This window comes from Aythya marila, assembly GCF_965140915.1.
Source record: "Aythya marila genome assembly, chromosome: Z".
NCBI lineage: Eukaryota > Metazoa > Chordata > Aves > Anseriformes > Anatidae > Aythya > Aythya marila.
Genome location: NC_139080.1, coordinates 49,030,016 through 49,042,690, shown reverse-complemented (window position 1 = coordinate 49,042,690; position 12,675 = coordinate 49,030,016). Strand labels below are relative to the sequence as shown.

The 12,675-nt window shown below is 37.3% G+C and overlaps 1 protein-coding gene across 1 annotated transcript in view; it reads left to right on the top strand.

The window, feature by feature from the left end:
- Window positions 1–12,675, top strand: part of AUH (AU RNA binding methylglutaconyl-CoA hydratase) — a 118,181-nt gene that overhangs the window by 26,657 nt on the left and 78,849 nt on the right. Inside the window, exon 4 of the mRNA XM_082783805.1 lies at window positions 6,738–6,824. Within this exon, the coding sequence (XP_082639931.1) occupies window positions 6,738–6,824 (87 nt within the window). The remainder of the gene's footprint in view (window positions 1–6,737; window positions 6,825–12,675) is intronic.

The following is a 12,675-nucleotide window of genomic DNA, read 5'->3' as shown; positions in this document are numbered from 1 at the left end:
TTTTTTTTTTTATGACAAAAATATTAATAGGAGGAATATTGTTCAGTGCTTCTAAATTAGACCTGAAAAGACAAGGTGAAGAAAGAACCAGCTGACTTTAATCCATATCTGGTTTGAGTTTGCATAGGCATAGAAAAGGGATTGTAGAATCTATGTATATAAAGCTAAGGGAGTTTATATTCAACACTCCCGGATTTGAGGAGGAAATCTGTCTGAATTAGTGTCCTGGCCCTTAAGAAAGGGTTGGGCTTCTGGAGCTTTAAAAAAGTGTATGCTGTACATTCTAAAGTATCCCACTTATTCCAATTTATTTAGCAGCTAGTACTTTAAATCTACTTTAAAATCAGTAGATCTGGGTGTAAATTATTGCAAAATATGAGATAATCTGTAGCAGTAGAGCTACAAGGCTGCCATTTTACAGGAGGATGTGTTCAGGACTGACATCCTGTGAAAGGCACAAATATACAGGAATTGCAAACGTGTTTTGTTTTGTTTGTTTGTTCTTCACAGTTTGGTGACTCTCAGGCACTTGTCTGTGACACAGGGGGCTATGTGCAAAACAAGGAGATACCAAAGTCATGCTTGTAACAGCATATGACAGCAAATCATACACAGAAGAATCTGAATACCAGTTTTGACTTAAGAGTCATATATCCAGGTTTAGAAAACCTCATGAATATAAACCCTTGCATCAAAAATAAATCATTTCATTCATTTAAATTACCTCCTTGTGTAGGAAACATGCACAGTATCTTTCATACCAAATTGCTTTTCTCTTGACTACAGTGACTGCAGCCAGCATCCTTTTCTTACTGTTTAGAAATGCAGAATATGCCTTGCTTTTTATCGAAGTTACAAGTAAATGTCATTTTGTTTTTACTCTGTTCAGGTGGTGTGTGCAAAAATTTGTTTCTGTACTGGCATGAAAGAGGATTCGTGGTGGTTGTTGACAATAAAACAAACAATTACGAGAAAAAGTGGTTACTATTAAGTTATGATGAGTGAATTATAAAGTCTTGTGTTTTCAGACGTTGTGATAACCATGTGTTGCAATCTGTTTTGTTAAAGTGAAAACTTTATTTAATAGAAAATTTTGAAAATGATGTATGTCCTGGTTTTAGCTAGGAGAGAGTTGGTTTTCCTCCTAGTAGCTGGTAGGGTGCTATGTTTTGGATTAGGATGAGAAGAGTGCTGATAACATGCTGATGTTTTAATTGTTGCAGAGCAGTGCTTACACCAAGCCAAGGACGTCTCAGCTTCTCACTGTCCTGCCAGGGGGAAGGCTGGGGGTGCAGCAAGAGCTGGGAGGGGACAGACCCAGGACAGGTGACCCAAACTAGCCAAAGGGGTATTCCGTACCGTATGCGGTCATGCTGAGCAATAGATAGGGGTGGCTAGCCGGGGTGTGGGGGGCTGGCTGTTCAGGGATAGTCTGGGCCTTGGTCAGCGGGTGGTGAGCAATTGCATTGTGCATCACTTGTATTGTACATATTATTATTGTTGTTATTATTATTATTGTTTTCTGTCCTAATAAACTGTCTTTAACTCAACTCACAGGCTTCACTTTCCCATTTCTCTCTCCCATCCCAGAGAGGGAGGGGGGAGGGTGAGCGAACAGCTGTGTGGTGTTTAGCTCCAGGGGGTTAAACCACAACAATTGTAACAGCCCTAATATGTTTAAGTAACAAAGTACTAGACACTGAGAGACAAACCAACAAGGTAGGCCCAGTGTCAGTGTCTCATTTTTTTTAAAACTAATGTCTGTTTGTAGAGCTTTAGGGCTTCAGAGCCAGCTTTTAAGTCTATTAGTATACTGTACATTAATTCAGTCTTTAGGCTAGTGGAGGACTGGTTAGTTAGGTCAGAGGTTGGACTAGGTGATCTTGAAGGTCTCTTCCAACCTAGATGATTCTGTGATTCTGTGACTAGGTCCCAGTGTAAATGTACATGTTCTGTTTTTTTGTTCCTTATACATCTCATGTTATGTTCTTTCTTCGTAATGATCATAAGTGTATACAAACTCTCACTGGTTTTTAATTGCTGGATTTGTATAGTGTACTTTCTAACAATTTTTTGCATCAGAAATTTGAACTTGAGTTTTGAATGCTTTATATATAACCATTATAGTTTCTCCATTTCCTTTTATGTGAAAAAATTAGGTACTTTTTTTTTCTGATGTTACTGACCTCTCTACCGTCGTTTTCTGTTTCCAACTAAACTTGTTTGATAAAGTGCTACAGTGCCTTTTTTTTTTAAGCCCAGTATGAATTGCAATAAAATGTTGGGATGCGAGTCATACTTACGAAGCTATTAGCTACATAAAAGTAATGATCATCTTTGTTTAGTGTCATGTTAAAAAATGAACATCAAAGAAAAGTTTTAGAGAATATGTGAGTTTGGATGAAACTTTATGGAGAGTGAGCGAGACTAAATATTGTGGGATTCCTTCCTCCCTCATTGAAAAGTTTTGACCGTTTTAGTTTACATCTTTTGAGTCATGTTATGGAAGTATATGTTAAAGCATAGTACGGAATAGTACTGTACAATAAAATTTCTAGACATTTAAGTGTGGCATTTGGAAAATGAGGTTTACACAAAGATTCCAGAAGAGATTTTTTGAACACAACACTTAGCTTTTCAATAGCATATAAATTATGTTCAGAAAGTGTGTGAAAATATCGAAATAAGGCAAAAGGCATAAGGGTCAGAGCAATCAATGTAAATTTTTTTTTTTTTTTTTTGGTGTGTTTTTGAAGTTAAATAGCCAATCCTTGTCATATAGAAGTGTAGGTGGGAAAATTCTAGTGAGTAACAGCAATATGCCTATTTTGCTGGACTTGGCTTTCAAATAAATATTTTCTGTGGTATCATTGTGAAATGCAAGTCAAAACACATGTTGCAAAAACTCTCTAGAATGACAGTGTACAATGTCCAAACATTTAATAGCCAAATTTAAAAAAAAAAAAAAAAAAAAAAAAAAAAGGTTAATTGCATCAATATTTTTACCCTTAAATCAGATAAAAAATAACTAACATTTCCATGCTTTCCTGACATTGGGGGGGAAAATAAGAGGGTGAAGGATCAAAATAAAGTAGAGAATTTCCTTTGGGATTGAGAAAACCTTGGAGAGTGTAGGTAGTAGTTAAAACAGCATGCATTTCCTCAGAGTAGTGTTAAGGATTGATCTGTGTATACCAGTTGCTTATGTACTTACTGCTTAGCAGATCTTCAAAGGAATGCTGCTTGGACTGCTACTTTTCAAACAGGACTGTTTACGAGAAGTCTTCAGGGAAGTTCTCTCCTATCAGCTTGTCCCATAAATTCGGACGTGATATTTTTATGAATTAAGTTGGTTCAAGTAGAACTTCTTTCTTGCTCTAATCCTAATGTAGCTTTAGGAGAACTATTATACTTCTCTTTTGGCATGGACTACCAGCTCCTAGTAATTTGGAAATAGAAGCGTATAGTCCTTAAAAGGGAGCTTGTGAAGCACTGGATGGGAGCAGAGGGTAGGGAAGTGGTGAGCATGACCCAGGAACCACAGTTTTGTCTAGCATTAGCTATATTTCTGCGTGGATATAGTTCAATTGGTGGGACAAAACATCAAAATGCCAGAAAGAGCAATATGGACTAAGCAATGATTCACATTTTAGCATGAACTGGATGGATATGAGGATGTAATTACAGTGTACACTCAAATCTGTAACATTTAGTTTGCCTTAGCTCACTGGTAACTTAAGATACCCCTTTCTTGCATCTTTGGGCAGAAAGGCTTAGAAAACCCTGCATTAGTGTGACATAGAAACCCGCAGTACAACCTTCTGAAGTCTGTTGGGAGTGGATGTGGGGAAGCAGATTGCCCAGCATATCTGCAGATTTCGGCTGTGGTCCATGGGAATGGCGCAGAGAGCCGTTCTTTAAGTTTTTTTTTTTTTGTAGTTTGAAAATCTTAGCTACTTTGTTGCTGTCAGGACTTTAGCAAATAATATTTGCAGATACTTTAAAGTACTTAACTTGGGATGACAGGAGGGATCTTTGATTTCAGCTGCTGAGAGAGCAGAAGCCTCTGGTTGAACCTGCACTCTTCTTCATGACTGTCTTCAGAAACTTAACCTTACCTACTTCTGACTTGAGAACAGCTTTCGAAGAAACATGTGAATAGTTCTTTGCTGTGTGGATCAAGGAATTCTTCAAAGATTCTTTGATCAGCAGTTTAATCTTAAAACAGGAACAAAAGTATTAGGTCAGTGGCAGTTCCATTTCCTGTGAACTATTGGAGTGAAGCAAATGGTTTCTGCCTAAAAGTCTTCTCAGAAAGATCTTCGGTTACTTTACTGCTTTAGTGCTAAAATAGAAAAGGATTAGGAAAAGAACTTTGTCCATTTCCTTGACAGTTATGAGGGAGAAATACTTAAAAAAGGAAATGTAAGGTTACAGAAGTTGGTTAATGCAGTGAGATCAACTGTTGTGCTGGAAATTCTTCTTACGCTTTTTAACTAATTTTAAATTACCACCTACCTTTTAATGCACTTGTATGAAAGTTCTTGTTGAAAACTCAGAGTTCTGTAAGTACATTTAAATAAGTGTATATATTACAAATGAAGGCCTGAATCTGTGACCTTTTTATTTTTATTTTTATTTTTATTTTTATTTTTATTTTTATTTTTATTTTTATTTTTATTTTTATTATTTTTATTTTATTTTCCTAGGGTGGGAGGGAGGGTAGGTTGAATCCACTTTCTTTATGAGTTTGAATAACGTAAAACCTAAGAGGTGCCTTAGTCTTACCTTGACAATAGATTTTCCTAACAGTAATACTAGAGACATTTTTAGGTCCACTGCTTCTCTTTTCAAATTTACTTTTCTACAGCATGCCAAGTGAACAGGACTTCAGTGCATGAGAGTTTTGTATTAGATTATACAGGTATACAATTCTCTCGTTACTAGAGCATGCAGCCTATTGTTATTGTTATATAGGCAATTATATGGTTTTAGACAAAGTTGTAGAACCTAATCGCAAACATTAAATGACATGAGAGTAGGAATATTTTTTCTCATTTGTTCACCTACTTTATCAATAGCTTTTAAAGCAGGTATTATCATTGCATTTTGTAAATGCTATTTTCAGTTACAGAACTCTGTATATAAATGTATTTCTCTGTGGCTTTACATGGTTTAAAAGTCTGTCCAGACTTATGAATGCAAATTTTGTTTGCTTTTGAGGTTCCTGGCAAGATTTCTGTAGGTATTAATTATGAATTAATGAGGTAGCAGTTGCAACAGTGTTCCAGCAATTTTGCTGCAGTATTTCTAAGTACATGCGGACTACTCAGCTGGCCTGTCACGCTGTTGTCAGTTGTGGTACATCATAGAAGGTTCCTTGAAAGCTTTTGGAAAAGTGTCTGAAGGTGTAGGTGAACCTTGATGTTTTTTAGTGGGAGACATGCAAATGTGTGCTTCATTGTGTTTATATTAACATGCATAGAAGGAGAACAAATGTAAAATGAGAAGCTTTGCAAAGGGAGATTTAGAGCTTCATTATTGGACATGTTACTCTAAAATGGCATTTCCACATTAGTCAAAAAGTCAGATTGAGATATCAATTTTGATTAAAAAAAAAAAAAGGGGGGGGAGGGGGGTAGGCTAGAGTTGTTAATTTTGACTACTGCTCTCTAAATGTTTGATGAAGAGGGTGAACTGCATTGAGCAGGAATTAAGCCCAGAAAGGGGAACATATGACTGCTTAGTTTTAAATCAGAGTTACTGTTTTAACTGGATTAGAGTCCAGTACATTTTCCTGAATGGATAGCATTTTGGTTCTGAGGATAGAGAAATACAGATTATTTTTTTTCCTTTCATTGTTTAGTCTTTCATATGCCAAGAAACTAAGTTAATAGATTTGTTTTTACAAAATGGAAAAATATATACACTAAATTCAACTGGGAATGTTGCATTTCTTAGGAAAATGTATATGAAATTTTTGTATTTTTAATGTTATTCTTCCTCTGTAAGAAAGATGGGCTTTGTATTTTACACTGTATTTGGTTGTTGTTGTTTCTCACTTTCCTTACTCATTCTTGAGAAAAAATGTCAATTTCTCTTACCAGTGAATTCTAATTACCTCTAGTTATAGGGTGCTGTTTAAACAGAATTATCTTCATAATGTTATGAAGAAATAGATTAAAACTTTTTAAGTTTTTTTTTTTAATGTAAAAAGTGCCATATGCAGCATTCAAAAATACGTTTCAGTAAAATTAGTTGAAAAATTGTACTTGACCCACTGTTGAAGTTTTTATTTAGATAAATATTGTCTGTTACTGTAAAAACATGCACCCTAGTTACTTCATGATCTAACAGCAGAAGAATAACAACAAGACCATGATAAGAAAACCACATAATTATCAGACTTTGTGACACAGCAGAAAAAATAGAAATATGTGTCAGAAGAAATATTAACCCACCTAGATTTTATTGTTCATTAATTTGAGAAGAAATGCCACTGGGAAGAATATCCTTGATGAAAATCTGCTGGGTAATTTGAATTACTTTTTTTTTTTGTGATAAAGATTCTCTGTTTTCCTTGAAATCTGTGGAAGATGAATGTGGACAATTTGAACTGTCCTTGTCTCAAAGCAGACTTTTTTTTTTTTCTGGCACACAGCTATATTTCACTTCTGAAAACAAATTTACAGTACTGTATACAGTTTGCTAACATATATGTGAAATGTCACTTACAGGTGCTGACCTTAAAGAAAGAGCAAAAATGCACTCAAGTGAAGTTGGTTCTTTTGTCTCAAAAGCAAGAGCAACTATTAATGAAATGGGTATGTAAACTCTCCCTTGAATTATGGTTTTTAACTATAAACTGGATCAAAGGAATGACATAAACATGCTTGGTTAGTTCCTGACAGATACTAATATACACACAAATATTTGTATTGATGAGATATATAGATCATGGGGTGCATTACATCTTTTAAAATGTGACTAAATGATTTGAAGTTTGTTTTTTAGAATGCTAGAAAAAAGCTAAATCTCAACTGAAATATAGGTGACTTGCCCTGCTGTTTTTGTAAAGGATGTATTGTTTTGTGACACCCAAGTGCTTTGGAATTGATTTTCATTATTGCATACTTCTGTTTGGTTTCATTAATACAGTCTTTAATACATTTTAGAAACATGTTAAACATCAGCGACAGATAGGATACATGCTTCTAAGGTCTTCTGTAACTTTGTTCAATATCACCAAGCAGCTATATAGATTTTCTTAAAGGAAAATGTTAGAATCTACATTAAAATACTGGAATAATAAATTTATTATAAAATAAGGCTTTACATTTTTGAGAGATATTTCACTCAATCTCTTGAAGCCAGTTCCAGTGTTTGACCACCCCCATGGTACAGAATTTTCTCCTAATCATAGAGTCATAGAATCATTAAGACTGGAAAAGATCTCCTAGATCATCTGGTCCGACCATCACCCTGCCACCAATGTCACCCACTAAACCATATCCCCAGTCGCCACGTCCAACCTTTCTTTGAACACCCCCAGGGGCGGTGACTCCACCATTTTCCTGGGCAACCCGTTCCAGTGCCTGACTGCTCTTTCTGAGAAGAAATGTCTCCTCATTTCTAACCTGAACCTCCCCTGGCACAACTTCAGGCCATTCCCTCCAGTCCTATCACAGTTACCTGTGAGAAGAGGCCAACCCCCAGCTCCCCACACCTTCCTTTCAGGTAGCTGTTTAGAGCTATGAGGTCTACCCTGAGCTTTCTCTTCTCCAGACTAAACAACCCCAGGTCCCTCAGCCCCTCCTCATAGGACTGGTGTTCCAGGCCCTTCACCAGCTTCATAGCCTTTCTCTAGGCATGTTCCAGGGCCTCGATGTCCTTCTAGTAGTGAGGGGCCCAGAGATGAACACAGTACTTGAGGTGCAGCCTCACCAGAGCAGAGTACAGGGGGTTGATCACCTCCCTGCTCCTGCTGGCTGCACTATTCCTGGTACAAGCCAGGTTGCTGTTGGCCTCCTTGGCCACCTGGGCACACTGCCAGGGTCATGTTCAGGTGAGCATCGATCAGCACCCCCAGATCTTTCTCCTCTGAACAGCTTTCCAGCCACTCTGTCCCAGGCCTGTGGCTTTACATGGTGTTGTTGTGGCCAAACTGCAGCAGCTGGCACTTAGCTGTGCTGAACCTCATCCCATTGGCCTCTGCCCATCAGTGCAGCATGTCCAAGTCCCTTTGCAGGGGGGACTACCCTCTGGCAGATCGACACTTTCCCCTACTTGATGTTGTCTGCAAACTTACTGAGGGAGTAAGTAACTCAATTCCTTCATCCAAATGATCAATAAAGATAGCAAAGAGGATGGGCCCCAGCACCAACACCTGGGGAATACTACTGGTGACCTGTCACCAGCTGGATTTCACTCCATTTACCATTGCTCCCTGGGCCCAGCTGCCCAGCCAGTTTTTAACCCAGCAGAGAGTGTACCCGTCCAAGCCACAGGCTGCCAGCTTCTCCAGGAGAATGCTATGGGAGATTGTGTCAAAGGATTTGCTGAAGTCTAGGTAAGCTATGGTAACAGGTTTGCCCTCATCCACCAGGCAGGTCATCTGGTCATAGAAGGAGATGAGGTTGGTCAAGCAGAGCTTGCCCTTCATGAATCCATGCTGCCTGGGCCTGATCCCCTGGTGGTCCCACATACATTGTGTGATTGCATTCAAGATGACCTGCTCCACCAGCTTTCCTGGCACTGAGGTCAGGCTGACAGGCCTGTAGTTGCCCAGGTCCTCCTTATGACCCTTTTGATAGATGGGCATCACATTAGCAAGTCTATTGTCCAGTCTGAACCTGCTTTGGTGCAGCTTTGTGCCATTCCTGCACATCCTGCCATGGATTTCCAGGGATCAGAGGCCAGCATCTCCCTCTGCCCTTGCCCTACTCAGGGAGTTGCAGAGAGCCAAGAGATTGCCTCTTCGCCTCCTCTTCTGCAGACTGGATAACCCCCCACCCCCGTCATGGGTCCTCCATCTCAGAGGACCAGGCAACCGAAAATCATTAATACTAAACACTGAGGGGAAAAAAGTCATTAAATGCCTCTACCTTTTCCTCTTGCCTACTTGTTGGGTGACTGTCTTCATCAAGCATCGACCCAATGTTTTCCTTGACCTTTTTCTGTTAATATGCACTTGTTCTGGTGTAGTAAAACCTGTTCATAGTTTGGGATTTTAGTTTTAATTAATATGTACCAGTTTTTAATAATACCATTTTTTAATAAGAAAATCACAACAAAGAACAGCACAAAACTGTGAGGAATACATCATTACTCAGAGGGCGAGTCTGTATGTGTTTCCTTAATGGTATTGGGTCAGATCTTGGTTTGGCAGAATGGATGGAAAACAGTGTGTTTTGCAGGTAAATGACAGACTGCTGAAGAATAAGTCTCTAATTAGGTACTTCATGGAGATATTTGTGTCCTTGAATTAATATCTTGTCTTTGAACTGAAGTAGATCCTCAAGGCTCATTGAAAAACCTGGAAATGAATAGATCATTAATTTCCTGTAGCAGATACTGTATTTCACGCTGGGTCTTGTCCTCTTACTGGAATGCAAAGCAAGAGGCAACAAGTTGTTCCATCTAGTTAGTTTAAAGATTTTTAGGACGATTCCTTAGATGTGTTTTTTTTTTTTTTTTTTTTTTTGAGCCTTTCTTGAACTGAAGTTACTGAAAATGCTTTCTGGGCCACTATTACTATTTAAATAGGAATAATTGGTATTAATATTTTCCTTTTACCAGGATTTTTTTTATTTTTTTTTTTTTAAGTGAGAAAACTCCCAAAACCTGAATACTGGTATTTGGCATTTTTCACTGAATAACTGGGAAAGATAAGCAGTGTGGTGATGCTTTTGTTTGCTTTAGAGTTGAAAAGACTTTAAGACAAATGTTTGATCAACTTAAAGGTTCCTGTGACAGTATTTTAAGTACTGCTTATGTGAGAAATTTTTCAGTGTTATCTAAAAGGTTTACAGTGGGTTACTTATGACAACAGTGAATTTCTTGAAGTGTAGGAAATCAGAAGTAGTTCTGAGGAATGTTTTCATTCATTGATCTGTGTTGATTTTTTTTTTTCTCAAGAAAGAGACATGAAATTGTGGTCAAGAGGAATTAATATTTCAGAATGTTATTTACTGAAATACCTAGATAAGAAGGTGAAGGGGTGCAAGACACAGACTCCTGATGGCTCTTGAACAGAAGACGTTTATTGCCCTTTTTCACCACTACATATACTTTCCCTGTAGCCCCACGCGCTGTCCACGTGTCTGAATCTATCATAAAATTGGTTAGAGACCCTCAGACGCGCCTGGAGCCAGCGAGCAATTGGCCACCGCCCAAAGCTCATCTTTAAAGATGTATCCAATTTACTTTATCTCAACCTTGCTTAAGTTTTTGCTTCTACCTTGCTTGTTTCCTCATTATTTCTAATCCAGGGACGTGAGAAACACCGCGAAGCCACCTGCAAATTCCTTTCCCACAAGAAGGTTTATTAGGGGCTGGTGTAATAGTGGTTAGATAAGCTGCAGATTGGAAAAGAATTTGAACATAGCCTTTGCTAGATGTTGTAACAACACTTTTTTTGCATAGATTGGGTGAAAGATTCTTGCATTCTCCCTCTCTCCTTCCCTTTCTTATGTTCCTCCTGCCCCCCATTTCTTCATGAAACCACTAAATGAAACAATCGCTGGGAGGTTTTAAAACTGTTACGTGATATTTGGCTATCTTCCAGTTTATTTTTTCACAGGCAAACTGATGGCAATTTGTTGTTCAGGATTAGAGAAGTACTGAAATAGCACTTCTAATGTTCTTCTGTTTTTATGTCACGTATTTAAGTAGTTTTTCCATTTCATGTATTCCCACTGTATACTTATTAGACATTGTTTTTGGACATGTTATGCCAATATGTATTTATAGGATTTATCTATTATCTTTCTGAAAGGGCAATTTGAAATATATTTCCTTGCATTAGGAGTTGATAGAGAATATAGAAAGTGGATTTTATAAACTGGAGATCGGATTAGATTAGACTGGTGCATATGGTGTGATGATGTCTGATGCCCTTATGAGTAGAAGTGAGCATTAATTCTGTAGCAAGTCAGAGCTTCTCAGTTCTTCTTTTCTTCTTCTGAAGAAGTGGTCTGTCATTACAGAACCTAATTTTAGTAGAACTAGTGGGATGTTGTATTTGCATTAGATTACTCACAATGAATTAGTATATTGAAAAAAAATGTGATAGTTTTCCTGCCCAGCAACAACCAGAATGTAGTGAAATGTTTAGAGGGAAAACAGTTTCCTAATGATGATTTGCAACTGCAGAATGCTGTATAGCTAGGGAACAGTATTTGCCAATTTCCCACTTTGTTCTTTTTCTATCCACGTTTAATGCTGTAATCTCATTTAAAATGTGTTCTACTTTTTGGTTTCCAGAAATAGGTCATGTTTTGATAATTGTGTTTGTGTTAAGATGTCTGACCTAGTAAGGAAATGCTTCTTTTTAACAGTATTTTCAGAAAGAAGAACATTAAGTTATCTCTGCAGACAAAATACAGGAAAGGTTAATTACATCTTGAACAACTGGATAAACTTAGCTTTTTAGAATTGACATGACTTGGCTTTCTTCAATTCCTGTCAATTTCATTATGTTTAAAATCCTTACGCTAGTGGTTTTGTGAAAGGCTGCAGCATCATTTTGGAACACAGTTACAGAAGAGAATTTTCTGGAAATTAAAAGCATACTGCATTTGTCTTTATGGGATTAATTTATAACTTGCTAAATTTGGGTGAAGCATTAAGACTGCAGTAAATATGGTATAAAAATAAGCACTGAAAAAAAGCTGAAAACATGGTACTGAGCTGTTAGTTACAGTTCTTAGAGCTTTAACTTGAGAGGGGAAAAAAAAGCAAAACAGCCTCTATTTTTAGAAGTGGTTGCTTTGCTAAAATTATACCAGAATTGTGTGGGTTGTTTATTTATTTATTTATTTATTTATTAAATAGTAGGAATTATAAGACTATTTGGCCATTACTGTATTCTGCTTTGAGGCTCTTTATTACTGATGTAATGCTGTCTTTACCCTCAACAACAACAAAAACAATAATAATAAAAAAAAACAGGAGAGAAAAACCTTAATAGATCTCTTCGAGCCGTGTACAACAGAACAGGCAGGACTAAATGAAATAAAATCTCACTGACTCCCAGAAACCTTGTTTTTTGTGCTTTTGGGGAAAAATCCTCTTGTTATGGATCAGATCTTCAGCCTATATTTTCTGTTAAATCCATATTATTCTTCTAAACTGGCTGTGGGGAGGAGGCTGTGATACTGCTATTGTATATATGTTATCAGTTGAGATTTCAGCTACAAAACAGTTTAAGGCTAGCTGTGAAGCTGAATGCAATAATCACCGTTCGCCCAAAAAAACCCCAACCAACCAACCAAAAAAAAACCCCACATGTTTAACAGAAAGAAAAAATGAAACTAAAGAAAGAATTTGGATTGGTGTATCTTTATAATTACTCAATGAAGTTCGGTCTCAACCACTCGTAAGTAAAGAACACAATTATTTATGAAAGCTGTACAAACAACATAGGTGTAAGTAATCCCACAAATGAGAGGAAAA